The following is a 27,966-nucleotide window of genomic DNA, read 5'->3' as shown; positions in this document are numbered from 1 at the left end:
ATATTATGCAGAAATTTTTCTAGGTTTCATTGATTTGGGGATTTTTGAAAAAGGGGTTGGGAAAGTTGGTTTTTGTCAAAATTTCTTAAAATTTTTTATTGGACTTTGTCCCATGTGACTTGTTTGTATCTGTGTTGGCCCCATGTGGCAATTTTAGCTTGTATTTAGACATATTTTCATATGATCATGCATTGTTCACATGTTAAGTGTAGTGTTGCATATCAAGTGTTTGACAAAATGCTCAAGTGGCATTTTTGAGTTGTTTTGGACTCAAATGAGTTCCAAATTTTGGGATTACCCATGATTGATCTTGTTTAACATGTTTTGATCTTTGGGTGTGTGTTTTACACACTTTGACCCACTTGTGCCCATTCATGCCTTGTCATGCATCTCCTAGGCACACCTCATGCACACCACATGCACACTAGATGCACACACATGCACAGTTGCTATTTTTTGCATTTTGATGCTTTTTACATGTTTTAGCACCTAAACCATGTTCATGTGACACTATTGTGTTCTGTTTTAAGTCTTTGTGCTTATGTTTTGGACTAACTTGACACTAATCAAGTTTGTGTTATGTTTTTGTGTTTTTGCACTTTATTTATTTATTTATTTATTTTGCTTCTGTTTTGTGTTTACTTGTGCAGATGTCTCCCACCAAGCATTTTTCTTCCAAGAAATCATCCAAGCGTCCTCGCACGGACTCCGACAACTTCAAGTCCATTGAGGCAGATATGGCTTATAACAATTGCTACAAACGAGCAACAATAATTATGGAAAGGGTTGTTCGATTGGATATTCTTGAGGACATTTCCATCCCTGATGTGTTCAAGGAGAGGACGTGGACAAAGCTGCTAAATCCAAGTGGCAATGTGTACGTGGAAATCATCAAAGAGTTCTTTTCGAATGCTAGTGTGGACGGAGACCACATTAACTGCTGGGTGCGTCACAAGAAATTTGTGATTACAAGGCACTCAATCTAAGAATTCCTCGAAGTTCGTCCACCTTCTTAGCCGATTACCGTGCAATATGATGATCGATTGGACTCTATTGAGCCAATGGTGGAGGTTCTTGGCGGCTCGCTACACAAGAAATCAATGAACACCATTCCATTCAACGCGGAGATGAGGACATTAGCATATGTCATGATCCACAACTTGTATCCGGTCACCAACTTGACAACATTGTTCAGGCCAAGGACCATTTTCCCATACAATCTCTACACACATAAAGAGATCGACATTTGTGGACACATTTTCCACCTCCTGACCAAGAGCATCACCAAAAGGAACACAAGGACAATCATGCCATTCCCCGCTCTCATCATGGGCCTCATTGCAAAGACAAGGCTCAAGATTCCGATTGTTTCACCATTGTGACAAGAGATTATCCCATTGGTGCTAACACTGTGACTAAAAGCAGAGCTCACATCACCGAACCCAAAAACGAGATCTCTTAAATATCAAGGGATAATGTTGAGGAAGCGGGCGGAGATACCAAAGAAGAGATCGACAGATTCACCTCAGCACCAGAAAGTTCTACTCAACCATCCTCTCAAGCACAAGCACGAGGACTTGATCGTCTGGATCGTCTTATGGCACAGATAGAGCAGTTGTATGGCATGCTCGAATCCCATATGCAGCATACCTTCGATCAGTTTGTATACATCTAGGGGTAGATTATTGCACTATCTTCATAGATTGAGGATATGTCGATGGAGCAGGGATCTGATTCAGAGTTCGAGTAGTTCACAAATTACAACTATTTTGTGTTGGCTTTAATTTCGTGCCAAATTTGATTGTAATTATGTTCAATCTTATGTACCCTGTATTTTATGTGGGATTTCTTGTAAGGGTTGTGTAAGAGAGAGAGAGAGAGTGTGTGTGTGAACACTCAAGGCAAAGTGCAGAGCAAAGAAGATTTCGCGGGTAGCTCGCGAGAAGCTTTCCCATGAAGTGAAGCATGTGCCCAGCACATGATTGGAATGCGAAGAGTCAGGACAGAATGGTGACGGCTGGTTATGTCTTACGGGTAAGGCCTTCCAGCGAGATACCCGCAAAATATTCTGTTTTGCCAATCTGTCATATCTAATACACACTATATCTACCCACACTATATATACCCCCATTACCCACATATGTTGGGGAGTGCTTTTGAGAGAAAATCCTAGCCATAACCCTTGAGAGTGAGAGATTGTTATACCCACAATTCTCTACACTATCCATTGTGGTTTTTCCTCAACTCTTACCTCTCCATTTCCATATCCTTGAGAGATTGATAGCCCAAACACTTACCATACTCATTTTGAGTGTTAAGTGAGGTTTTGGTGCTACTGGGAAGCATTGGAAGAAGCTAAACTTTGGCAGATGCAATCGAGTATATTGCGGGATCCGGAAGACTAGACAAGACACGGTTCCGAGAAGTCTTGTTGGAGTAAGAGCTTGGAGGGTTTGGGTGCATTAGGTAGATTAGGCTTGGAGGGTCTTTTGCTATTCGTGTACCCCAATTGATTGTCTAGTGAATCGATTTACCGCTTGAAGGGCAGCGGAGAGGTTTTATGTTGAGTACTTCGGTTTCTTCTTCGATAACACATCGGCGTGTTATCTTGTGTTTGTATTCTTCTTTTCTACTCTTTTAGCTTTCATTTTACTGCGTGTTTTAATGAATATGACTTAGAGTAGTTATATTGTTTATCTGCTCGCATTTACTCTATTCTGCACTTAGTATAAGTTAGAGTAAAATCAATCGAGCCGTAATATTTAATTTGGGGGTCTAAATAGCTCCTGTGTTTTAACACATTTTCAAGCTTTCAGTTGTCTGTACCGTTCCAAAGATGGAACGATACTGTAGCATGTCTCAAAATTTTGACACATTTAACACACCTCATGATGCTCTGTTTTTGGTGTTTGATGTGCCAAATGCCAAATATTTGGCATTTGGCACACCTGATGGTGATGCTCTAACCAAATCTTCGTGTTAAAATTTATTTTTTGTAGCACTTTATTATTGCAATATGGTTGTTCCCATCTTAAACTGAAATGGACTTTTACATCATTGGTATAACTAATCAGTTTGGTAAATTTGGTTATCTAAATTTTCAGCCGGGAGCAAATTGGATATTTTTGAAAAGTTTAGGTAGTACCCTGCATTAGCCCAAACTTCATGAGTAGTTTTGTAGTTTTCCCAAACGTTAATTTTCCTCTTCAATTGTCTTATTAGAGAAAAATTTATTTGAAATTTAAAATTATATTTTTTTCAATTAAATTATAATTTAAACTATATTTTTTCAATTTTGAGGATAAAAAAATGTAGGAACATTTTTTTTTTTTCTTGACAACCAAACATTAAATGCAGATCAAATTTATCAATCTCCAAATCACATAAAAATCATCCCAATAACTAAAACAAAACCAAATTAGGGGGTGGGTTTGTTGCGTGGTCAGCGTGAGGTTGGGTCAGATCAAGTTTTTTATCCAATAAAATTTTATAGTGCTACTTTAAATTTTCAAATAAAAAATAGATATACGTAAGACTTTTTTTTATAAAAAAGAAATTGGGGTAAGGATATATTCGAGTTCAGCCAAATAAAAAAGAAAAAGAAAAAAAGAAGATGGATATACTCTAGTTAACAAATTAGACTGATAAGATAATATGGAACTTCGACTCATGCATTGATGTGAGAGACACTAACAGGAACGTCAATCCAAGTCGACCAATCTTTCAAAAAAAAAATAATTAAAAAAAAAAATATCTGTCAATTGATAAAGACGTATGGTAAAGTTTTTAAAGATGTGTTTGGATTTTTAGAGCCCGTTTGGATTGAGTTTTTTGATAATTCAATTCTCTGTTTCCATAATTTATAATTCAAAAATGGTGGAAGTCATAGTAAAAAGTTTGTTTGGCAAACAATAACTCTGTTTCCATTACTTAATTCTCTAATTTTTGAGTTATGAGTTATAGAAACTGAAAACAACTTTTGGCTGTTTTCAGTTTCCATAACTCACAACTCAATGACAATATTGTAATTAAACACATATAAGGGACCCACAGCCGCAACTTTTGACCACCTTTTGACTTTTTTTTTAATTTTTTTTTAATTTTTTTTATTAGCTTCGGTGAGTTGGGTACTAAAAAAAAAAAAAAAAATACTGGCTGACAGGTGTGGGACTCATGAATAGTGTGAAAAAATTGAGTGATGAAAATAAAAGTGATGTTGCCAAATGAGTGTGAAAAAATGAGTGATGAGTGATGAGTGATGAGTTATGAGTGATGAGTGATGACTGATGGAAATTGAGTGACGGAAATTGAGTGATGAAAAAAGCTTACTCAAACAGGCTCTTAGTTTTCGTCACTCATAACTTTATTTGTATAACTCATAACTCAAAAATGATGAGACCCATGACTCAAAAGGTTGTTTGGATTTCAATAACTCTGTTTCCAATTTTTGTTTCTATCACTCAATTCTCTGATTTTTGAGTGATGAGTCATGGAAACTGAAAACACATTTTAGCTGTTTTCAGTTTCTATAACTTTGTTTTCAATGGCATTTTATAATTAAACACACATGGAGGGACCCACTAATCAGGTCAGCCGCACCTTTTGACCCTTTTTTTTCTTTCTTCTCCGTTATTCTTCAGTTGTTCTTTCTTCTTTTCTTTTTTTTTTTCTTCCTTTTCACTCTTGTCAATTCGTTCTTCCTTTTTCTTTTCTTTTTTTGTTCTTCATCACATAATATTTTTGGTCTCCGTTGGCTGGTTTTTGTTTTTTGTTTTTTGTTTTACTGGGTTCGGTGAGTTTGGGTTCTGAAAAAAAAAAAAAAAAAAAAAAAAAAAAAAAAATTGCACCGAGTGACAAATATGGGCCCACAAACAGTGTGAATAATATTGAGTGATGACAAGTGAGTGATGGTGCCAAACGGGTAGGGTATTTTAAGTGATGAGTGATGAGTGACAGAAATTGAGTGATGAGTGATGAAAAAAAAAATCCAAACAAGGCCTAAATCTCTATGGAAGCACATCTCAAACAAAATACTTTGATTTTTAAATATAAACAAGGACAAAATCAACATCTTACTTACTCTTTACTCTTTTTGATGAATTACTTACTCTTTACTCTTTAGTAATACATTTCTAAAAAAAAAAAAAAAATTCTCAAAAAAAAAAAAAGTAATACATTTCTATATATATATATAAATTTCTTTAGTAATACTAGTTTATACCTGTATCAGATGCATGGGTACAATTAAAACACACACACACAAGGTATATAAATTTTTACTTAATAATAAATATCATTTGTTCATACTTCATGGTATTATGTAAAAATTTTATAAATTTGAATTATTTTTTAGCTAGACAAATAAATGGTATTGGAAAGAATAATCTTTGAAACTCTCTTTTCTTTTAATTTTAGATATAGAATTTTTTCTTAGGAGTTTTAGATATATGATTAGGTTTCTTATGGTTCATTTATATTGGACTCCTCATATTTTGCACTGAATTAACTCATTTGATACAAAAATTAAAAAACTTAAATGGGTGATGTAGCACAAAACTAGATTTCAATTGAAATCTAATTTAGATTTTAACTGAGTTTTTCTATCAATCTTTAGCTTTAAATTTATATATGATGAGTCATGAGATTACACTCACAAAGGGCGCTAATAAGTAATAACCCTTAAAATTTTTCTAATTCATTAATTGGACAGCTAGGTTGTCAAAGTTGATAAAATGAGATTGGTAAGATCATAATTTTTTAAAAATGAATAGTAATATCATAAAATTTGTATCAAAAAAAAGAAAAGTATCTCTTATCAACAAGTCATCATCAAACCATTTTTTTTTTTTTTTTACGGTACACTTTAACCTTTACAATTAAAAATGGATCTTAAGTAAATCCATTTTTAATTGTGAAGGTTAAGAGCATTAGGTGATTCTTTATATTATCAATTTTTTAACTAGAAATAAAAAATATCTAACAAAAATTTTAAGCAAAAATCTCAAAGATTAAGGGGGAAAAAAAGTCTCTTAGAATTAAACTGACAACTCATATTAATTAATAAATTACACCCAAAGTTAGTTATGTTTGAACGAATTCCACAACTTTTCTCATAAATTCAAGATGAACATCTCTTTCCTCCATGCTCCCTCATATTGGCATCATGGTGATCACATGACAAGTCAAGTGAATTTTTGTTAAATTTGCCAGCTAACCCAACAATTTCGGGTTTAGAAAGTAAGAAGTAAGAAGATGATATCGATCGTTGACACTTGACACTCAGTATTCAAGCAACTAGCATCCTCCAATAGTACGTCAAATCCATGCGCTTTCACGAGCGTGGCACATTCATGACAATAACTGAGTAGCGGCTAATGGCAAGGGAGGGGAGGGGAAGAGATGATGTTCTCCACTCCTCTCACAACAAGATCTCAATTTTTTTGGTAAATATTTGACCTCTAACTCGCCAAATCCTAGCCTCACGAACACCAAAGCAGCCTTCCACAATCATGACTATAAGATTTCACCATGTATTGATGAGGACCACCCATGATGGAAGGTGTGTTTTTTGTCAATTGAAATACTTATGGCCCACTCCTCCTAATATCTGTCTTAACAAGGGTCGAGTTTCATGCCGTTGAAATTCGATATTGAACGACAAATGCCGACAAAATCAATGAAGAAGTTGAGTGTTAGACCAAGTCAAGCAATTGGATCGGTTTTCATGGCTTCATGCTTACCCCTAATTGACTGATAATGAGCTAAATAAGACAAGTGAAACTTCTTAGTGACATGAACGTCCTCTAGTTGGAATTTTGCTCAAATGCCATGAGTTGAATGATGTTTTTGATTATGGAGTGTTAGGGTGAAATGTAATTTGTGTTAGCATAACTTGTTTCCAGAACTTTGTTCAATCATAATTGTTGGAAATAAAAGAGAGATAATATCTGAATTTTCCTTGGAAATTACACAATTTGATTTACCAAAAAGAGGTGGCAGAGATGAGGCGTGGAGCAAGTCACTGTCTTGAAACAAATCGTGCCGTCTATGGTATATCCGATGTAGTTAGACAAATAGTTTCTACACGTTGTCTTCAGGATACAACAGCCCAGCCACATTTGCTGATTATCCTTGCGAGCCTACACTGCTCGTAGGATATAAACTCTCTATAGTACTTTCTTTTCCCAGAAAATTTTGTAAAAGATAGAATATTTTGTGAGTAGTAAAAAGCAATAGATGGTAAGTGTTTAAGACAAAAATTGTTTTTGAAAAGTCTGCAGCTTTCTAATTCAAAATTAAAAAATGTGTGTATATTCAACTTTTTTTTTTTTTTTTCATATATATAAATAGCCGGACTTATAACTTATCTTTAGCCAAAGAATCAAAAGGGTTTGATATCCATTAAATGGTCATAAAGTTATTGAAATTAATAATATAATCAATGGCTTTCTTAATATATATATATATATATATATAATATTATATAGACCGGATATCAAGTCTTTGCCAGCCTTTTGTATGTTGAGAACAAGAAAAGAAAGAATCATGATCTATGCATTTAATGTCTCATAAAGTGGCTGAAGACTAAAAGCCAACCGTGTAATACAATTTTCAAATATGCATAAATATTGCCATTTGTTTTTGACTTTCCTTAAACCAAATAGTAAACACTTGTTTATATATGGTAACATAAAATAATTCAGCAATAGCTGTACATTTAAGTGCTGAAATTCTTCCATACATAACGTTATTATGTCATATTCAATTAAGAACGTTTGAATATAAAACGTTTAGAATGGAAAGTATATATTTGTAATAAAACCAAATATGCTGGCAATTGTGGTATTAATATTACATTAATGTTCATAAATTTTCTAATTAAAACCATTGACAAAAACTATTCAAATTTTGAATTATATTTGAATTTTCAAATTTAGCAATCAACGTATCTGACATTAAGGGATAATTGATACACATAAATGAGTATTAAATTAAATATAATATTTTTTATAAAAACATCCAACAATCCCCCACTTATTTTTATAAAAAATAAATAGGTAAATATATATATAAGAAAATTTTCTGGGTTAAGTAGAACATTATGCATAATGGGAGTGCCAATGGCTTGAACCCTCATTTAGTGTTTCAGCAACATTGTTCCAAAGTTAATAGTGATCTAAGTCTTGAACTATAACTTTTTCTATGGATACAATACATTACATCACACACATAATATTCCAGTACTCTGCTACGAGCTTCTAAGCCAACACATTACGGCCTTGTGCTTTATCCCAGCATCCATGAGCTATTTAGAGAACTAGCCCCATTCTCAAAGGAAGCGGCCTCACTTCCATGCTCACTTAGGTGTGGCTATCAAGGATGTTCTTGTAACTCTAACATCCCACTCATAAGAGCTATAGTCCACATTAAGAGTTTTTATAAAAGCTCATCCTATATAACGTTACAAGATACATGCACGCACACCATAGGGAGAGACATGAGTATTATTACTCATACATATATTTAGTGCATGTTAATCAAACTACTCTATGATTAGTTTTTCCCTTTGAACCTAGTTCTTGGGATCTCCAGTCCCTAGGTAGGGTATCCTCATAGGTAGTTTATTCTTCTTTGGGCTTAAGTCCCATCCCCCTCAATGCTATCTAGATCTTTTCTCTAGCTAGAGCTTTAGTTAATGGGTCTGCAATATTATCATTTGTACTTGATGAAGTGCAAATCGTCAGTCTTGTAGGTTCGTCCAAATGGAGCCGTATCTTCGTCGGTGTCACTGTGAAAATGGTAAGATAGCTCCCTTAAGGTGGACACCGGTGTGGTGCCTGCCACAACGTCTCTGATGCCAAAGTCAGTATAAGAGAACTTTGAGAAAATAACAAAGTATCATAAGAACTGGTAATGCTTTAAGGTGTGTCTGTGTACCTTGTATTGGTGCTATGAGGGCTTTATATATGCTTCCACAGCCCCTAGCCGTTATGGTAGTTAATGTGGCTTTAATGTCTCACTTGGTAACGCCTCGTGCTCAATAATGTGTGCCTTAATGAGGCATCCAACGGTTTGTACAGCTGGTCTTGTAACCACTCGGGACATTATTGGCTGCATTGAATGGCTTCGTTACTTTCGTCAGTGATACGGACATGTGGTTAGCTCGTCTTAGAGGACAGCCTCGTCGGTATCGAAGGGATCATTCAGGGAGGTTGAGTTCGTCAGTCCATCAACGAAGTATATGCTGAGATCGTCCAAGCAAGGTGAGTTCATCAATCCCATCAGTACTAATATAATCAACATTTATGGTACCATTGTTTATGTATGATCTCACAATACTGTGTTTTCTTCTAATAGATTTGGATTTACCATTATAGTATTTATTGTGCACTCTACCAATAGTGGCAGTACTATCACAATGAATTAAGATGGGTGAAATAGGTTTCTCCCACATGGGAATTTCAGATAATAAATCTCCTAACCAACCCGCTTCTTCACTAGCTGAAGATAAGGCAATTAATTCTGCCTCCATGGTGGATTTAGCAATAATCTATTGTTTTTTAGATTTCCAACTTATTGCTTCACCACCTATTGTAAATACATAGCCAGTGGTAGACAAAGAATCACCTGATAAGGTGTTCCAACTAGCATCACTATATCCTTCAAGAACAACAGGATATTTTTGATATAGCAAACCATAGTGCACAGGTCTTTTTAAATATCTCATTAATTGAGTCATGGCATTCCAATGCTCAAAATTAGGTTTGCTAGTAAATCTTGCTAAAACTCCTACGGCATAAGCAATATCAGGTCTAGTACAATCAGTAGCATATCTAAGACTACCAATAATACTAGCATATTCCTTTTGATTGTAAATATCATTTTCATCTTTAGTAGGGAAAAGATGCACACTAGAGTAAAAAGGAATACTTGCAGGTTTACAATCAAAATAATTATATTTTTTCAAAATTTTTTCTATATAATGAGATTGATCTACAAATATGCCATTTGAAGTTCTAGAAATTTTCATGCCAAGAATCACATTAGCTTCTCCTAAATCTTTCATATCAAAGTTATTTTTAAGAAGCATTTTGGCAACATTTATAATATCCATATTAGGACCAAAAATTAGAAGATCATCAACATATAAACAAATTATAACATGAGCATCATCAAATGTTTTATAATATATACATTTGTCACTTTCATTTGTTTTAAAACCATTAGAAAGCAAACATTGATCAAATTTCTCATGCCACTGTCTAGGTGCTTGCTTTAAACCATATAAAGATTTTAACAACTTACATACCTTGTGCTCATTACCTGGCATTGTAAAACCTTCTAGTTGGTCCATGTAGATTTCTTCTTCTAAATCTCCATTTAGAAATGCGTCTTTACATCCATTTGATGTATCATCAAATTATGAATAGCTGCTATAGCAATCAATAATCTAATAGACGTAACTTTAGTAACAGGAGAAAAAGTATCGAAAAAATCAATATCTTCTTTTTGTTTAAAACCTTTAGCTACAAGCCTTGCTTTGAATTTTTCAATAGATCCATCAGGTTTTAATTTTCTTCTAAGTACCCATTTACATCCAATTGTTTTACAACCTGGAGGTAAATCTACAAGTTTCCAAGTATTATTAGAGATAATAGAATCCATCTCATCATTGATGGCTTCTTTCCAAAAACCTGAATCAGGAGAAGATAAAGCTTCTTCCAAAGAGGTAGGGTCACCTTGTAAATTATACACATAATATTCAGGACCAAAATCCTTTTCAATCCTAGATCTTTTACTCCTCCTAGGTTCAATCTCATATTCATTAACATCTTTTGACATAGATGTTGAACATTCAAATTTCTCTTGTTGTTCAAAACCCCCACTATTTTTATATTTAAATGGAAATTTATTTTCATGAAAAATTGCATCTCTAGATTCAATTATTGTATTATTATCAATATCAAAAAATCTATAAGTTGTACTATATAAAGAATAACCCAAAAATACACATGTAGAAGCCTTTACCCCAAGTTTAGGTCGTTTGGGATCAAGTAGCCTCACATATGCTAAGCAACCCCAAACTTTGAAAAAATTCAGATTTGGTTTATATTTTTTCCATAATTCAAAAGGAGTTAAAAAAGTCTTTTTATGAGGTACTCTATTCAAAACAAAATTTGCAGTTAAACCAGCTTCACCCCAATAATATTTAGGAGCCCCAGAACTAACAAGCATAGCATTAGTTAAATTTATAAGAGTCCTATTTTTACGTTCAGCTACTCCATTTGAAGATGGAGAATAAGGGGCAGTAGTTTCATGAACAACACCAAGAGATTGAATATAATTATTAAGACCAAGAGTATCATATTCTTTTCCTCTATCAGTTCTAAACCTTTTAACCTTTTTATCAAAAGTATTCTCAACTTCTTTTAAGAAAATTGATAATTTTTCAAAAGCATCACTTTTATTTTTCATAAGATAGACATATGAATATTTTGAAAAATCATCTATAACGGTTATAAAATACCGATTACCTCCACATGTCAAATGTCCTTCAAATTCACAAATATCACTATGGATAAGTTCTAGTAATTCAGTATTTCTTTCAACTGATTTATGAGGCTTTTGAGTAATTTTAGTCATGCTACAAATTTCACATTTTTCAAGTTCATTTTCAAGTTTAGGAATTAAACCTAAACCACTCATATTTTTCATATATTTATTATTAATATGACATAATCTACCGTGCCAAACATTCACACAAGAAACAATATAAGCAAAACTTGAATTTTCATTCATCTCAACATTAAGTTTAAACATGTCATCACAAGCATAGCCTTTGCCAACAAACATGCCATTTTTAGAGAGTACATATTGATCAGCCTCAAAAACTTGTTTGAAACCAGCCTTATTCAACAAAAAGCCAGAAACTAGATTCTTTCTAATGTTAGGAACATGAAATACATCTTTGAGAGTGACTTCTCTTCCAGAAGTAAATTTGAGAAGCACCTCTCCAATACCCACAACTTCAATGGTATGAGAATCACCAAGCATAATTTTCTTTTTCTCATCCAAGATGGTATAGGTCTTGAACCAAGTTTTATCATAACAAACATGTCTGGTTGCCCCAGAATCAATCCACCACCCTCCTAAGCCTTCAAGAATATTAATCTCGGTAACCATAGCCACAAGAGGCTCTTCGATGACATTGGCTTGAGCCATAGGCCCATGTTTTCGAAAGTGACAATTTCTAGCCGAATGTCCAAGCTTTCCACATACAAAACATGCATAATTGCTATTATTAGAATGGCTGCCATTATTTGGAGCATGCTTAGGATGGTGTGCTTGGTTCTTTCTTTGATTAGAGTGGGTCTTATGTTGAGGCTGATTTCCATTTGGCCTACATTTGAAGTTCCTTTTCTTAGGCCTTACATAGTCATTATTTTTTGCATTGGCTTTTGGCATGTTTTCATTTGAAGAAATAAAATTTACCTTCGGACCACTTGCTCCATGGAGTTCAACAGCTTTGTCTTGGTTCCTAGCCTCTTCCTCCACTCTCAAACGGGTGATAAGGGATTCAATGGAGAGTTCATTTTGCTTGTGCCTTAGGACTTTGGTAAACTCCTTCCAAGACTCAGGCAGCTTGTCAATGATGGCTGAAACTTGCATTTGTTCATCTACCCGAATGCCTTCAGATCGAACATCTTGTGAAATCATTTGGAGTTCATAGGATTGTTCCACCACGGACTTGCCTTCAACCATCTGAAATCTGAAAAATCGGCTACATGCATATTTCTTGGATCCAGCTTCCTCTGTACCATATTTTTGATTCAATGCCTTCCATATCTTTTTGGCTGATTTGTAAGCTTGATCATAATAATCATACAAATCATCAGAAAGACAATTAAGTAAATAATTTCTACAGTAAAGATGATCCTTATCCCATTTCTTAAAATCTTTTTCATGTTGAGAAAGTTCTTCTTCAGTCAATTGTTCAGATTTCTTTTTCTTTGGTTTTTTCTCAGTTAACACATAAGCCACATTCAAGAGAGTAAGATAAAATAAAGTCTTTTGTCTCCACCTCTTAAAGTTAACACCACGGAAGCGGAATGGCTTATTAAGATCACCCGCTCCAGAGGAATTAGACATAACATTACCATTTTCCAAGGATGATTTTGTGTTCTCCATACCGATTTGTCTCAAATTGTTGGAAATAAAGGAGAGATAATACCTAAATTTTCCTTGGAAATTACACAATTTGATTTACCAAAAAGAGGTGGCAAAGATGAGGCATGGACCAAGTCACTGTCTTGAGACAAATCGTGTCATCTACGGTATATCCGATGTAGTTAGACAAATAGTTTCTACACGTTGTCCCCAGGATACAACAGCCCAGCCACCTTTGCTGATTATCCTTGCGAGCCTACATTACTCGTAGGATATAAGCTCTTTATAGTACTTTCTTTTCCCAGAAAATTTTGTAAAAGATAGAATATTTTGTGAGTAGTAAGAAGTAATAGATGGTAAGTGTTTAAGACAAAAATTGTTTTTGAAAAATCTGCAGCTTTCTAATTCAAAATTAAAAAATGTGTGTATATTCAACTTTTTTTTTTTTTTTATATATATAGATAGCCGGACTTATAACTTATCTTTAGCCAAAGAATCAAAAGGGTTTGATATCCATTAAATGGTCATAAAGTTATTGAAATTAATAATATAATCAATGGCTTTCTTAATATATATATATATTATATAGACCGGATATCAATTCTTTGCCAGCCTTTTGTATGTTGAGAACAAGAAAAGAAACAATCATGATCTATGCATTTAATGTCTCATAAAGTGGCTGAAGACTAAAAGCTAACCGTGTAATACAATTTTCAAATATGCATAAATATTGCCATTTGTTTTTGACTTTCCTTAAACCAAATAGTAAACACTTGTTTATATATGGTAACATAAAATAATTCAGTAATAGCTGTACATTTAAGTGCTGAAATTCTTCCATATATAACGTTATTATGTCATATTCAATTAAGAACATTTGAATACAAAACGTTTAGAATGAAAAGTATATATTTGTAATAAAACCAAATATGCTGGCAATTGTGGTATTAATATCACGTTAATGTTCATAAATTTTCTGATTAAAACCATTGACAAAAACTATTCAAATTTTGAATTATATTTGAATTTTCAAATTTAGCAATCAACGTATTTGACATTAAGGGATAATTGATACACATAAATGAGTATAAAATTAAATATAATATTTTTTATAAAAATATCCAACAATAATTGAGTTGTAAGTTTTAGTGTCTAGATTAGTGGCTGAAGATCTACATTGAAGACACATAAAATTGCTCAAAACTAGTTAATTCTATTGCCTTTATGCTGAATTGTTGCTCAATTGATTGACCTTCATTAAAGCTTGACTCTAGTTGAACGATCAAACCTTGGGCAAATTGTTTTCTTAGTTTGTGGCCCATGATGACCAAAGACCTAAGGATCCCTACACTATGGTTCCATAACGTATTTAAAGATATCTTAGGCCATCATGAACAAAAGGGAGAATAACATTTGTGTGTTAAGGGTTTGTGCCAAGTAAAATCTCCGGCACCATATTGAAGATCCAAGAGTGTCCCAGGTGAAGTTGCTATACGAAAAACCTACTTCAATCAAGCTTATGTTATAAGTGTAGACACTGATAGGGTATCTGTGCTAGCTCCAAGAAGATTCATGAGATAGAAAGTTCAACTAGGTTGGAGTTGTATGTGGTCACATAAGTCCTAATATAGGTAGCAATATTATGATCGGGTATATTCTTGTATTGTTGTAATTCCATTCTACTAAAGTGAATTCTTTAGTTAATTTGGTGATAAGCTATAAATCGCCATTAGAATTTTTTTCATTAGAGTTTTCCCTTAGTAACCACATCTTCGTGTCAAATTTTATTTTTTTGTAGCACTTTATTATTGCAATATGGTTGGTACCATCTTAAACTGAAATGGGCTTTTACATCATTGGTATAACTAATCAGTTTGGTAAATTTGGCTATCTAAATTTGGTATATCAATTTAAACATTATAACACTAAACAAAAATAAATAAATAAATAATTGCATTATTGCATGCGTAAATTGCGTGTGATGAACCTAGTTTATATATATGCAAATTTGTAATACTTTAGATTCAATTGTATTTATATTAATTTTGAACCAATAAACAAATAATTGAAAATATATATAGGTTATTTGGTCATAATTTTGAAATTGTGGGTTTCAAAAAAAAAATTGAAATTGTGAATATCTTCACAATTAAATTGAAATCATGTTTTTCTTTTTTTGGAGGGAAAATTGAAATTGTGTTTTGAACATACGATTTTATGTAATTTATAGTTCGTTTGGGAACAATTTATTTAGCTAAAATTGAAAATTTTTTGCTAAAAAAATTGTAGATAAAACTAAAAATTAGCTAAAATAGTATAACAAAACCCATGACTAATACCAAAAATTATAATAAAACTCATAAATAATATAAAAAATAAACTAAATAATAAAAAAAGCCCGCTCAATCTAAACTATCCCAAATGCAACCTTAATAGACTGTGTGCACCCACCATGTGCAAAAATCAGTGCTATATTTAAACACATTCTCCGTTGTGGCTTTTAGATTTAGACAGGTTGGATTATTTACCAACCTAAAAAAGAGGGGGGCTAGTTACAATATTCTAATGTTTAGCTAGGAGAAGAAAGGAAAAGGAAAGAGCTAACGGTGGGGAGGAAAATGAGGCTAGTCACTCTCCTTCGAAAACTTATATGATGCCACTCGCTATATCCTGTAGACCAAATCCACGCTCTCCTCGTCCCTTCTGTTCTCATTTCTTAATACCTGAAAAACTAAAAAACTAAAAACAAAACTAAAATACAATAACAAATACTAATAAAAAAACAACAATATCCCATCTCTGCTTTTTTTTTTTTTTTTCTCTTTCACTGTTTGTTTTGAATATATATCATAAAAAAGTATGTTCAGTTCTCCTCACCAATCAGCAGTTCTGTAATGGCGGAGTATTTGCACCTTCCCTTCTCTTTTTTGTGACCCATCATTTTAAACTTTTGGCCTCTATTTTTTTCTCTCTACCTTCCCCGTGTCCCAGGCTACATTCATGTGTCATTCTCGTACTCCAAATTTTGTCATGTACGTATAATGTGTGTATATTTATTTGTAATTAATTCTATTTCCAACTACAAATCAAAAGAAAAAGGAGAAAAAAAAGACTCGAATACCAAGGAGCTCCATGTTCACTTGCCAGTAAATACTTTTTTTTTTTTTTTTTGGAGAAGTGCTAGTAAATACTTTTCGTTGGGAGAAGAATCTCTGACTCTTTAGCTGAATTTAACATCAAGTATCACGTTCAGGTATGCTTCTGTCTCTTTCTTATTACTGTTTTTAAATAATCCAACACTGCGTTAGATGTTTGGTGTTTCCTGTGTGTTTCCCTGAAGATCCAAGTGACTTCTTTTTTCTTATTTATTTTTGTTGGGTTTATAACCAAAAAAAAAAAAAAAAAGAGCAAAAGAAAAGGTTCTGCAAAGTTCATTTCTTTCTAGAGCTTTATGAAGTGGATGGAAGAAAGGGGGGAGAGGAAGTAACTTTTTCTCTGATTTTTTTGGCTTTTGATTTTCTATTGTTGGAAGGGGAGGTATGTTTGGACTGTGAGTTGCCACTTGCCATGCCATTTACTCAATTTCATTTCCTTCTTTGTTTTACTTCGGATTTTAATTAATTTCTTTTCATTTCCTAGTCCTGTACAGTACCGGCAGCCTTGTTGGGAGTGGGATCTAAAATATCTCTAATTTTCTGTCCACCTTTTTCAGATTTTGTTTTTGTCTTCCAAGTTTTAATCTTTTCATGTTTTGAGCTGTTCTTTTCCAGTACTCTTTTTTTTTTTTTGGTCTCTCTGTGAAACCTAAAATAGTGGCTTCTGGAACTGCCTTCCATTAGTATTCTTCCTCTGTTTAATCTCCATTTTGAGCCCATTATCTTCACTTTACAATTTTTTTTTTCATTTGTTTCTGCAGTTCATTTGATTTATCAGCTGTTGACTTTGATTGTCGTACACTTGTTGTATCCTTTCCTTATTTTTTGGTTTTGTTTTTTCAGAAGGGGAAATGGTTATTATTAAGTTGTGTGTAATGTCTACTTTTCAAGAAATTTATAAACAGCATTATCCAGTAATGATTCTCCTCTGTTTTAAAAGGAAAGAAATGAGTGTATTTAGTTTCTCTTGAGATTTATTTATGTGATTTTTGTTTTTTGCAGAAGTAGGAATGGCTAAGGAGTACAGTGGATCCCCAAAGCATCACCAGCTGGAAGCAAAGAGGAAGCGGCTCTCTTGGATCCTAGGGGTTAGTGGGCTTTGCATTTTGTCTTACATTTTTGGGGCTTGGCAGAATACTCCTGCTCCCACCAATCGATCTGAGGCCTACAATAGAGTCGGTTGTGATGTACCTCCAGCAGGGAATGGTGTACCCTTATCATCATCATCATCATCATCAAATACATTGGACTTTCAAAGCCATCATCAAGTTGAGATCAACAACTCTGGTGGAGTCCAGAAGTTCCCACCTTGTGATATGTCCTATAGTGAATACACTCCTTGCCAAGATCCTGTAAGGGGAAGGAAATTTGATCGCACCATGTTGAAATACAGAGAGCGGCATTGCCCTGCCAAGGAAGAGCTCCTCCATTGCCAGATACCTGCTCCACCAAAATATAAGACCCCTTTCAAATGGCCTCAGAGTCGAGACTATGCTTGGTACGACAATATTCCCCATAGAGCGCTCAGCATTGAGAAGGCTGTTCAGAATTGGATTCAAGTCGAGGGTGATCGTTTCAGATTCCCTGGAGGAGGCACCATGTTCCCCCGTGGAGCTGATGCTTATATTGATGACATTAACGAACTCATTCCTCTCACAAGTGGAAGTATCAGAACTGCCATAGATACTGGCTGTGGTGTAAGAAAATCAGCATCATTTCTGGCTTGATATTTCGTTTCAACTTTTTTTTTATATTTTGTTTTTAAAATTACTTGGGACGGCAAATGAGGACTTAACCAAAGACTTCTAAATATTCCTTAAGCTACCTGTAGTTTTAATTGATTTGTGATTTCCAAGTATATATGACATGCAATTTGCTAATATGTTTTCCCCCTACACCTCTTGGTTGTGGGAATTAAGGTAGCAAGTTGGGGTGCTTACCTGTTGAGGAGGGACATCCTGGCAATGTCTTTTGCACCAAGGGACACGCATGAAGCACAGGTCCAGTTTGCATTGGAGCGGGGAGTTCCAGCTATGATTGGCATCATGGCTTCTCAGAGGCTTCCATACCCAGCTAGGGCTTTTGATATGGCTCACTGTTCCCGTTGCTTGATACCTTGGTATAAATTTGGTAAGAATTTTTGTATCTTTTGTTGGTTCACAAACTTGAAACATCAAACAATAAGGGAGATAGAAACATTCTCCTTCATGCTTAACAAAATACAAATTGAAAAAACTAAACCTATCATCAATTTCAACCATCCTCATTTATCTGTGTGGCATAAAAAAATGTTTCATCTGAGATCTTTTGATTTTTACAGATGGTATGTATCTAATTGAAGTGGACAGAGTTCTAAGGCCTGGTGGTTACTGGATTCTTTCTGGCCCTCCTATCCGCTGGAAGAGATACTGGAGAGGATGGGAAAGAACCCAAGAAGATTTGAAACAAGAGCAAGATGCAATTGAGGGTGTTGCTAAGAGCCTTTGCTGGAAGAAAGTGATTGAAAAAAATGATCTTGCAATATGGCAAAAGCCCATCAACCACATTGAATGCAACAAGAGAAAGAAGGTTTATAAAACACCACATATATGCAAATCGGACAATCCAGACGCTGCTTGGTACTACCATCTCATCATCTTTCATGCTATCATTTGTTCTGATAATACTAAAACTATTGTGGTTGACTCTATTTATCTTTGCATCAATTTTGCTGAAAAGGTACAGAAATATGGAAACTTGCATAACCCCACTACCAGAGGCAAGCAGCTCAGATGAAGTTGCTGGTGGAGCTTTGGAGAAGTGGCCCCAGCGCGCTTTTGCCATCCCTCCTAGAATTAGCACTGGCTCAATTCCAGGCATTAGTGCTGAAAATTTCCGAGAAGACAATGAACTATGGAAGGACAGGGTGACACATTACAAGCGGAACCTACCCCTAGCACAGGGACGATACAGGAATATAATGGACATGAATGCCTACCTTGGTGGATTTGCTGCAGCCTTGGTAAAGTATCCTGTGTGGGTTATGAATGTGGTTCCTGCCAACTCGAACCAGGACACTCTAGGTGTAATTTACGAACGAGGTTTCATTGGGACATACCAAGATTGGTGTGAGGCATTCTCAACATATCCAAGAACCTATGATCTCATACATGCAGGTGGTGTGTTCAGCATATATCAGGACAGGTAAAATTTGAGATACAGATGCACACTATATGCTCAATGATCTTTGGTCTGGTAATTTTTTATATTTTGGCTGAATTTGTGTTTGTGTATTGAAGGTGTGACATCTCCTACATTCTGCTAGAAATGGATAGAATTTTGAGGCCAGAAGGGACAGTTATATTTAGAGATACAGTAGAGGTCCTTGTGAAGATTAAGGCTATAACAGATGGGATGAGATGGAAGAGCCAGATTATGGACCATGAAAGTGGACCCTTCAATCCCGAGAAAATTCTCGTTGCTGTCAAAAATTACTGGACCGGTGAAGCTACACAAAAGAAAAACTAGTACAGAGCATAGTGTATTTTCCTTCTTCTTTTTTTCCCCTGCAGCTCCTGTCTCTCTCTGGCTTGCAGCTTTGGGAGTTCTGTTCTTCTTTGGGAATTATTATGTTTTCTTATTTTTGCAAAATACTTTTCCTATTAATAGGGAAGAAAGGTTAGTTTTTTCTTAGTCATCATGAATTTTGTTGACATAGTCTGCAGGTTGGATATTGTTTCTTTTTATCATAATGGTCATTTTGTTCAGGTGCATGGTTGGACTAGCTTAGCAGGAATGCACAGTTCTGTATTTTGATGAAATGGGCTCTTAGGTTCCCGTTATTGCGAATTGATGGATAGGAGTATATTACAGGAAATTCAAATTACAAAGGGTAGGAAAGAGGTTGTAATGCAGAGAAGATGGGTCTTAAGAGATAAAAGAAAGGGTGTTGAGCGTTCGATCACTGGCGTTAGCCTTTTGATGTTTCAATGGGAGGAGGCATGGGTAGCCAGAATATAATTTAGAGTTCCAAATATGCGTAGACCTATATAGGGTGGCCCAATGTCTTAATTTGATAACTGACTCTAGCCCTCTGTTGGGAACTCTAATGACTTACTCTAGTCCTTGCCTTCTCAGTTATCTCCCTCTGTTGCAAATACACGGTTCCAAACTTAGGTTAGCCAAGTTGTCCTGTGCTCCTGAACACACAAACTTCTTAAATATTGTTTGGGTTGGCTCATATTTGTTTCTAGCCCACTAGCTTAAGGTCTTATGAGCGTAGTGGAGTGGAGCAGCAAGTAATGAGCGGACTGAAATGGAGCATTATAGGAGTATTTCTGGGAATTATTAGCCACTTGCTGTGTGTTGGTTTCTCTCTTTGTTAAAATTGGATTGCGCAAGATTAAAGAAGAGACAACACATATACACTTCACTACATTAGGATTTATTTTTTGGTTACATTGCAACTCTCTAATCTATATAATATCTAAAAGTTGAAATGTAGTATGCTCTTACTGAGCCACATCAGTATAGCATTTTGGTCCATTTTTGTCCACTTTAGTACAAAAATCTATTAGTAATTAATTAAATGAGTTAATTTATTTATTTTGACCAAATTTATTAGTAAATGAAGTCATTTGAGCTTTTTAAAAAAATTAATATTAATCAAACAATAACATCTTTTAAATAATGCATCTTATGAATGTTTTCATTTAAATTTTTAGTAGTAAAAAAGAACACTAACGATATCATTTTCTAACTAAAAAATTTACAAAGTGATGTGATTAGTTAGTTTCACATCAACAACATAATTAAAAAATTCCTAATTATTTTTTAGTGATACTGTTAGTAGTATTTTGGTCCATTATGGTCAATTCAGTCCATTTTTGTCTACTTTGGTATATTCAGTCTACTTTGGTTCATTTAGTCTACTTTAGTCCATTTAGTCCACTTCAGCTCACTTGGTCAATTTAGTCAATTTTGGACTAATTGAGATTTAAATTGATTATTCTTGTAGGTTGATTTTTAGTTTTTGGCTCAATTTTTTATTCTTAATTTTTGGGTTAAAAATATGAAATTTTACTTTATTTGGCCTAGCTCTTTAGTTTTGGGTTAAAAAATACAAACAAAATTGGCATTAGAAATTAAAGATATGAACCCTAAAAAAAATAAAAATAATAAATGTGGGGACCAAATTCAAGATCCAAGCCTAATTTATGAATGAATTTAGGTTCAAAAAGCCCAAAACAATGAATTTGTAAAGAAATGAGTTAGAAAAACTGGGCTTTAGTTAGTTGAACAACAAGTTAGGTAAGTTTGATGTCAAAAGAATGAAAATACATGAGTGTGTGCTAAAGAAAGGACGTCCTTGGCAAAATTTGAGGATAATGGTTTTTATATAGTGCTTTTAGGTAACGTTACAAGATTGATTCTTAATTGTTACAGTGTTTCTTTCCTCATTTTTTCGATCCCCTTTTCTCACTGATTCCTTCTCATTTTATATTGTCTTTTCCCTTCATCTCCACCTTCCATGTGCATTCTAGACGGTTGGTTTGAATACTTGTCCCATCAGCGCTCCCCAGAAGTCCTTACGTAGTAGCTGTAAGGCTGAAATCCACTGTTCAGGTATCACCTCTACATTAATGCGACTAGAGAGTTAGCTATAGTGCATTTAATGCAAAGGCAGTAGCTTTTATCTAAGATATTTTGGGATTTCTCCTTATCTGATGTCTCTGTAATGCTTGTCCGCTCCAACTGAATTTTCGGGATCATCACTCTTATTGATAACAACTGAATTTTCGGGATCGTCACTCTTATTGATAAACCATCTCTTAGGACCTCGACTTTGTCTAGTTGAGGACTCCTTCATCCTTGTCACACTCTCTTGAGCTATTATGACCAAGTCCCACCTTTTAGTCATTAACACAGTCTTGTTTGACGAAGACTTCTCCTCCTCGGGCAGATCCTTATTCTTAGCTTGGGTCACAGGCCCAATATATGGGTAGATAATGAACTTCTGGGCCCAAGGGCCCTACAATAAATATTCAAAAAATTACATTAATATTCAAGTTTCAATAATATAGGAATTATACTTATATTTAGAAAAAAAAAATCTAAAATTATATAATTATATAACAATTTAATTTAATATAACATATTACATGTGTTCAATGGAATGAGGAAGCACATTTTTTTTATAATTATTTTTTGATATGTTCAAATTAGTCAACCAATTATGGTATATATATATATATATATATATATATATTAAAATTAATATCCTATTCTCCATTTATCTATGTAAGGACACGATTTGTAACAACCCATAACAGTGTTGGGTTCGCACGTAAAAAGGCCCAAACAATATCATTTGTAGAGCGTGGGTTTAAAAGGCTAGGCCTCAGTCACAAGACGATAGTTTTCCATGGTGGTCATACATAATTAAATTGTGTTCGCCCTAGGAGTCTTTCTCCTGGAGGCGGGCTGGGAGGCTTTGGTTTTTGGCCATTTTTCTCAGCCTCTTTCTTGGTGCATTAACCTTTACATTATATAGCTCTTCTTGGTTGATCTTAGCCCTCCACTTGTTGGTCAGGCAGGTGCCTACTTCTGTACCCGTCCCATCAGTTGTCCCTCCTTACTTTCTGTTAGTTGCGATGATCGAAGTTGCCCTGCTCAAGCGTCTTTTCTCATTAATATGGTCAGGACGCAGACTGGTGCATTTAATGCGGAGGGGACGTGTTTACCTTGAACCAATTTTGCACCATACCTCCACGTAGGCCCCATTCTACTCGCATCTCCTTCAAGGGGCTGTTTGGGGATAGCTTTCATCGAGACGTTGCTCTTCCCTTTGAAGTCCTAGAGTGCCGAGGATAGGGTCGTCCTCAGCTGTTCCCCTTGACACCTCGGCCTTTCATCACTCATCCTTGGCACACACTCTCCTCGGCACGGGCCCTGAGCCCTAATAGAATGTGGGCCGGATCATAAGTCCCCCGGCCCCACAATAGCCCCTCAAAATCCTGCTGTCCGACCTCTTAGTTGGAGAGGAGGGTTTTGGTAATGCCAAGCCTTTATTACGGCTCGTTTAACTCTGTCCTTCATTAATGCTGGTATCTCTTCATCTACCTAGGAAACATACCGGGCTATGAGACATTCCTCTGAATTCATTCGTAATGTGTTCCTGCCGTTTGATTATCCAAAACACGCCTTTAATGATTTCCCTTTACGAGACCATTTAAATTCGATGGTTATTGACGGTGTAGGGAAGTGGAACGGGTATATTCTCATTTCCCGATTTTCTTGGAAATATGGATAGGTTAAATGCCTCCCGTTTTGCCCTTCATATAAGAAAGACAGCAAGAGGTCACCTCTCTTACACAGAGCCCTTTCAATCTTTTTGAAGTCTGAAAATCCTTAGCCTCCCCCAGAGTTTCCCTTATCCGCTTGCTTACACCTTAAATCGTGATAAGTCCAAGATAGAAGTGGGAATGAAGAGACCATACCTTTCCCAGAAATGCTACGTTCTTGCGAAGCTCAAAATGACTCGGTCAGGGCAGGGATGGGAGAGACTCAAGAAATTTCTCATCCTCCTTTCAATCAAAATCCGAAGCAGGGGCTTGTCGCGTCAAACTTTTGGTGCGGCTGAGTTAGGATCACCCATTATCAGTACCAGCCGCTCTCTTATGAGCATAGCTAATATGACACTAGCATGTTAGGAGTCAGGACTGACGCAGGGACAAAGTATCCCTGCTTCTTCCTCTCTTCCTTCACCGGTGCCTCCTTTTGCCTCTCTTTCTTCTTCTTTCCACCACCAGATCCATCCTGGTGCTTTTTCTTCTTCCTCTTCTTCTCCTTTCTCCCCAAGGAAGGTCCTCCTCTCAATATGGGTGCCACTGGGGCAGAGTTTGGAAAGACTTAGGAGCAGAGTTTAAAAAGATTTCTGTTTGTTGTTGTTGTTTTTTTTTTTTTTTTTTTTTTTTTTTTTTTTGTAACTCATTTTCTATATAGGCTTTGTTTAAGCCCTTCATTGTACACTGTAACACCTCTTTACATTAATAAAGGTCGTCATTTCTTGATTTCGTATATTCTATCTCTTCTTTTGAAATAGTTATGCCGCGAATTGACATACTATCCTATAACTTCTTTCTTTTTATTTTTATATTATGAATGATGCTTGGGGCCGAAACCTCAGTTAATAAAAAGATTTTGCTCTGTGTTTGTTGGAATTATCTGGCACAATAATGCTGACTTGAATAAATGGCACTTAGGGCAGAAACTTTTACTGAGGTAAAGGTGTTCATAATGAACTTAATAATATTGTTTGGCACAATAATGCCGACCTGAGAAAGCGATACTTAGGGCCAAAACCCCTTACCAAGATAAAAGATACTACTATGAACTTATTGGAGCTATCATGTACAATAAGACTGACCTGAAAGTGGGTTGTATACCCCAAATTTGAACGAGGTGATGGCTGAATGCTTGATGTCATGTAGGAAGTAATTATCCGAGGATATATAACCCAACATGTACCCCCCTGTTGGTCGCTGAGTAATAAGGTGCTTCGCCATCTTCCTAATAACTTTCACAGCCTTGACCTTTTCTGGTATTTGGTCCGAGGATCGAGCGACTTAGAATTCTTCTTAAGTAGCTGACCTCTCCATAGGTTTGAGTCCGAGGACCATGCAATACCTTGATTCTGTCCAAAACTCAGTTTTTTCTTCCAAGTAGTTGGTTTCCCCATAGGTTTGAGTCCGAGGACCATGCAATACCTTGGTTCTGTCCAAAACTCAGTTTTTTCTTCCAAGTAGTTGGTTTCTCCATAGGTTTGAGTCCGAAGACCATGCAATACCTTGGTTCTGTCCAAAACTCAGTTTTTTCTTCCAAGTAGTTGGTTTCCCCATAAGTTTAAGTCCGAGAACCATGCAATACCTTGGTTCTGTCCAAAACTCAGTTTTTTCTTCCAAGTAGTTGGTTTCCTCATAGGTTTGAGTCCGAGGACCATGCAATACCTTGATTCTGTCCAAAACCTAGTTTTTTCTTCCAAGTAGTTGGTTTTCCCATAGGTTTGAGTCCGAGGATCATGCAATACCTTGGTTCTGTCCAAAACTCAGTTTTTTCTTCCAAGTAGTTGGTTTCCCCATAGGTTTGAGTTCGAGGACCAGGCAATACCTTGGTTTTGTCCAAAACTTGATTTTGATAAGTAGTTGGGGGAATTAACCCCTCGACTATGGCATGAGACCTTGGTTTTAGGGGAATTAGCTCCTCGACCAAGCCTCTAGAACTATCCGTGCGGCTGTCGCTATGAAGTGTAGCCCCTAGTAAAGAAATATAGCCCTTAGTGGAATTTTACGCTATAACACTACAACCGGCTGTTAGAAATGACAAGGGAACTGTCTCAACCTACCGCCTAATGCCAACACATAAGCCTTTCCCACAGACGGCGCCAATTGTAAGGACACGATTTGTAACGACTTGTAACAGTGTTGGGTTCGCACGTAAAAAGACCCAAACAATATCATTTGTAGAGCGTGGGTTTAAAAGGCTAGGCCTCAGTCACAAGACGATGGTTTTCCGTGGTGGTCATACATAATTAAATCGTGTTCGCCCTAGGAGTCTTTCTGTTGGAGGCAGGCTGGGAGGCTCTGGTTTTTGGCCATTTTTCTCAGCCTCTTTCTTGGTGCATTAACCTTTACATTATATAGCCCTTCTTGGTTGATCTTAACCCTCCACCTGTTGGTTAGGCAAGTGCCTACTTTTGTACCCGTCCCATCAGCTGTCCCTTTTTACTTTCTGTTAGTTGCGATGATCGAAGTCGCCCTGCCCAGGCGTCTTTTCTTATTAACATGGTCAGGACGCAGGCTGGTGCATTTAATGCGGAGGGGACGTGTTTACCTTGAACCAATTTTGCACCGTACCTCCACGTAGGCCTCATTCTACTCGCATCTCCTTCAGGGGGCTGTTTGGGGATAGCCTTCATCGAGACGTTGCTCTTCCCTTTGAAGTCCTGGAGTGCCGAGGATAGGGTCGTCCTCAGCTGTTCCCCTTGACACTTCGGCCTTTCATCACTCGTCCTCGGCACACACCCTCCTTGGCACAGGCCCTGAGCTCTAATAGAACGTGGGTCGGATCATAAGTCCCCCGGCCCCACAATATATATAAAAAAAAATTCTAACTATGTAATTTTTTTTCGAGGATGTATAATTATGTAATTTAATCTTTTTTTTAAATTACGTTTTATCTATATATATATATATATATATATATATATATATATTACTATAAATTGTTGTTGAATACAAAATACATTATATTTTCCATTACATAAAACTTATAAAAATAAAAAATACTTTTAGACAACACATAAATAATACATGCACTTTTAACCTACAAATTTACATTATATTCTTATAAAATAATTATATTACATTTTCTCATATATCGCGTAGGTTTGTAACTAGTTTTGTCTAAAATTTAATTTAGTTATGTAACTTTTGATTTGTTTATTTTAGTTCTATAAAACGAATGTAATTTGGGAAATTCAAAAATACCAAAACTACATCATTTTGGGACACTTAATGGCAACCCTTCTAACAGAAGTGGATGGAAGTGTACGAATGGAAGTTATAGGATTGAAATAAATAAATTAAAAATTACAAGATTGAATTGAATTTTAAAGAGTAATGCTTGAGATTAGGGACGAAGTCAAGACTTGAAATTAGGGATGGTGGCTTTGCTGCTAACTGCGTGAGGTGGTTCTAGCCTCCTGCTTTGCTATTTAGCCACTTAGGGTTTTTTTTTATTTAATAATTTTTTTATTAAGTGTTTTTTATGCATACTGCTGGGTAATGACAAATTATTTTATTAAACTTTTTTTAAAGTGTCAAGTTGTTTGTTTTGGGTAAAATTGGTTTATTGGACTTAAATAATTTTTTTTAAAAAAAAAGCTATCTACAGTAGTCATGTAATTTGTTTTGGGTAATTTTTTTTATTGGGCTTAAATAAAATTAAAATGATAACAATTTATAATTGGACCTTTTTTCATTATGAAAAAAGACAGCTTAGACGCAGTAGTCATGTGATGTAACGTAAGTGAATTGGAGACAGTAAGTTAGTTTGGTTGTCCATGATTGATGATGGATTGCAATAGTTGAACTAAACAGCAAAGTCGTTTAGAGATCTCCACGAGCACGCAGAGTGATATATATACTCAGAAGTCAGAAGTCGGCAGTGGGCAGTGGGCAGTGAGATGAGATGTGCCCCTCGTGCGATGTCAAATTCTTAATTTTCACTACAAATGGGAGAAGTACAGTTCGCCAACTCTTGAAAGGGAGACAACCACCCCCCACCCATTTTGATTTTAGCCCAATATGGAACAAACTAGATACCACATCGGCACACTTTGTTGCAGCTTGCAAGGAATGTATTGATACTCGTACACTTTCTAATTTGGGTGTTGTGCCAAACTCCTCTGCTATTGCCTATTAGTATGTCCAATTTTTTTAATATATAGGTCAAATTCTTTTATAGTTCAATGAGATGGAAGATACCAAGGGAAAGATATACTATTGAAGGATTTCAATTTTTAATTTAAACTATTTGCAGATACGCCCAATATGTGGGAATATATAATTATTTTATAATTATGGTATACTATATAATTTGTTCT

General features: G+C 35.4%; 1 protein-coding gene across 4 annotated transcripts; it reads left to right on the top strand.

Annotated features, from left to right (window-relative positions):
- Positions 1-16,006: 16,006 nt before the first annotated feature.
- On the top strand, positions 16,007-20,068 carry LOC115975129 (probable methyltransferase PMT18). Of its 4 annotated transcripts, none has more exons than XM_031095792.1 (6): positions 16,007-16,420; positions 17,325-18,019; positions 18,242-18,452; positions 18,643-18,940; positions 19,041-19,505; positions 19,601-20,068. In XM_031095792.1, the coding sequence occupies exons 2-6, from the start codon at positions 17,333-17,335 to the stop codon at positions 19,827-19,829; spliced, it is 1,890 nt and encodes a 629-aa protein (XP_030951652.1). In that variant the 5' UTR covers positions 16,007-16,420; positions 17,325-17,332; the 3' UTR covers positions 19,830-20,068. The 4 variants fall into 4 exon arrangements, with proteins under 4 accessions (XP_030951652.1, XP_030951653.1, XP_030951655.1 ...); XM_031095793.1 differs by lacking the exon at positions 16,007-16,420 and adding an exon at positions 16,480-16,704; XM_031095795.1 differs by lacking the exon at positions 16,007-16,420 and adding an exon at positions 16,480-16,717.
- The last annotated feature ends 7,898 nt before the right edge of the window (positions 20,069-27,966 follow it).

The sequence above is a fragment of the Quercus lobata genome, chromosome 2 (genome assembly GCF_001633185.2).
Source record: "Quercus lobata isolate SW786 chromosome 2, ValleyOak3.0 Primary Assembly, whole genome shotgun sequence".
Taxonomy (NCBI): Eukaryota; Viridiplantae; Streptophyta; class Magnoliopsida; order Fagales; family Fagaceae; genus Quercus; species Quercus lobata.
The sequence above is the reverse complement of the archived record's forward strand: the minus strand, read 5'-3'. Positions and strand labels throughout refer to the sequence as shown.

What these genes read in the sequence shown, in the direction of transcription:
- LOC115975129 (XM_031095792.1), top strand. Translation starts at nt 17,333, where the DNA reads ATGGCTAAGGAGTACAGTGGATCCCCAAAGCATCACCAGCTGGAAGCA. An exon ending in CCATAGATACTGGCTGTGGT is followed by an intron (nt 18,020 to 18,241) that starts GTAAGAAAATCA and finishes GTGGGAATTAAG; the next exon opens with GTAGCAAGTTGGGGTGCTTA. An exon ending in GACAATCCAGACGCTGCTTG is followed by an intron (nt 18,941 to 19,040) that starts GTACTACCATCT and finishes TTTGCTGAAAAG; the next exon opens with GTACAGAAATATGGAAACTT.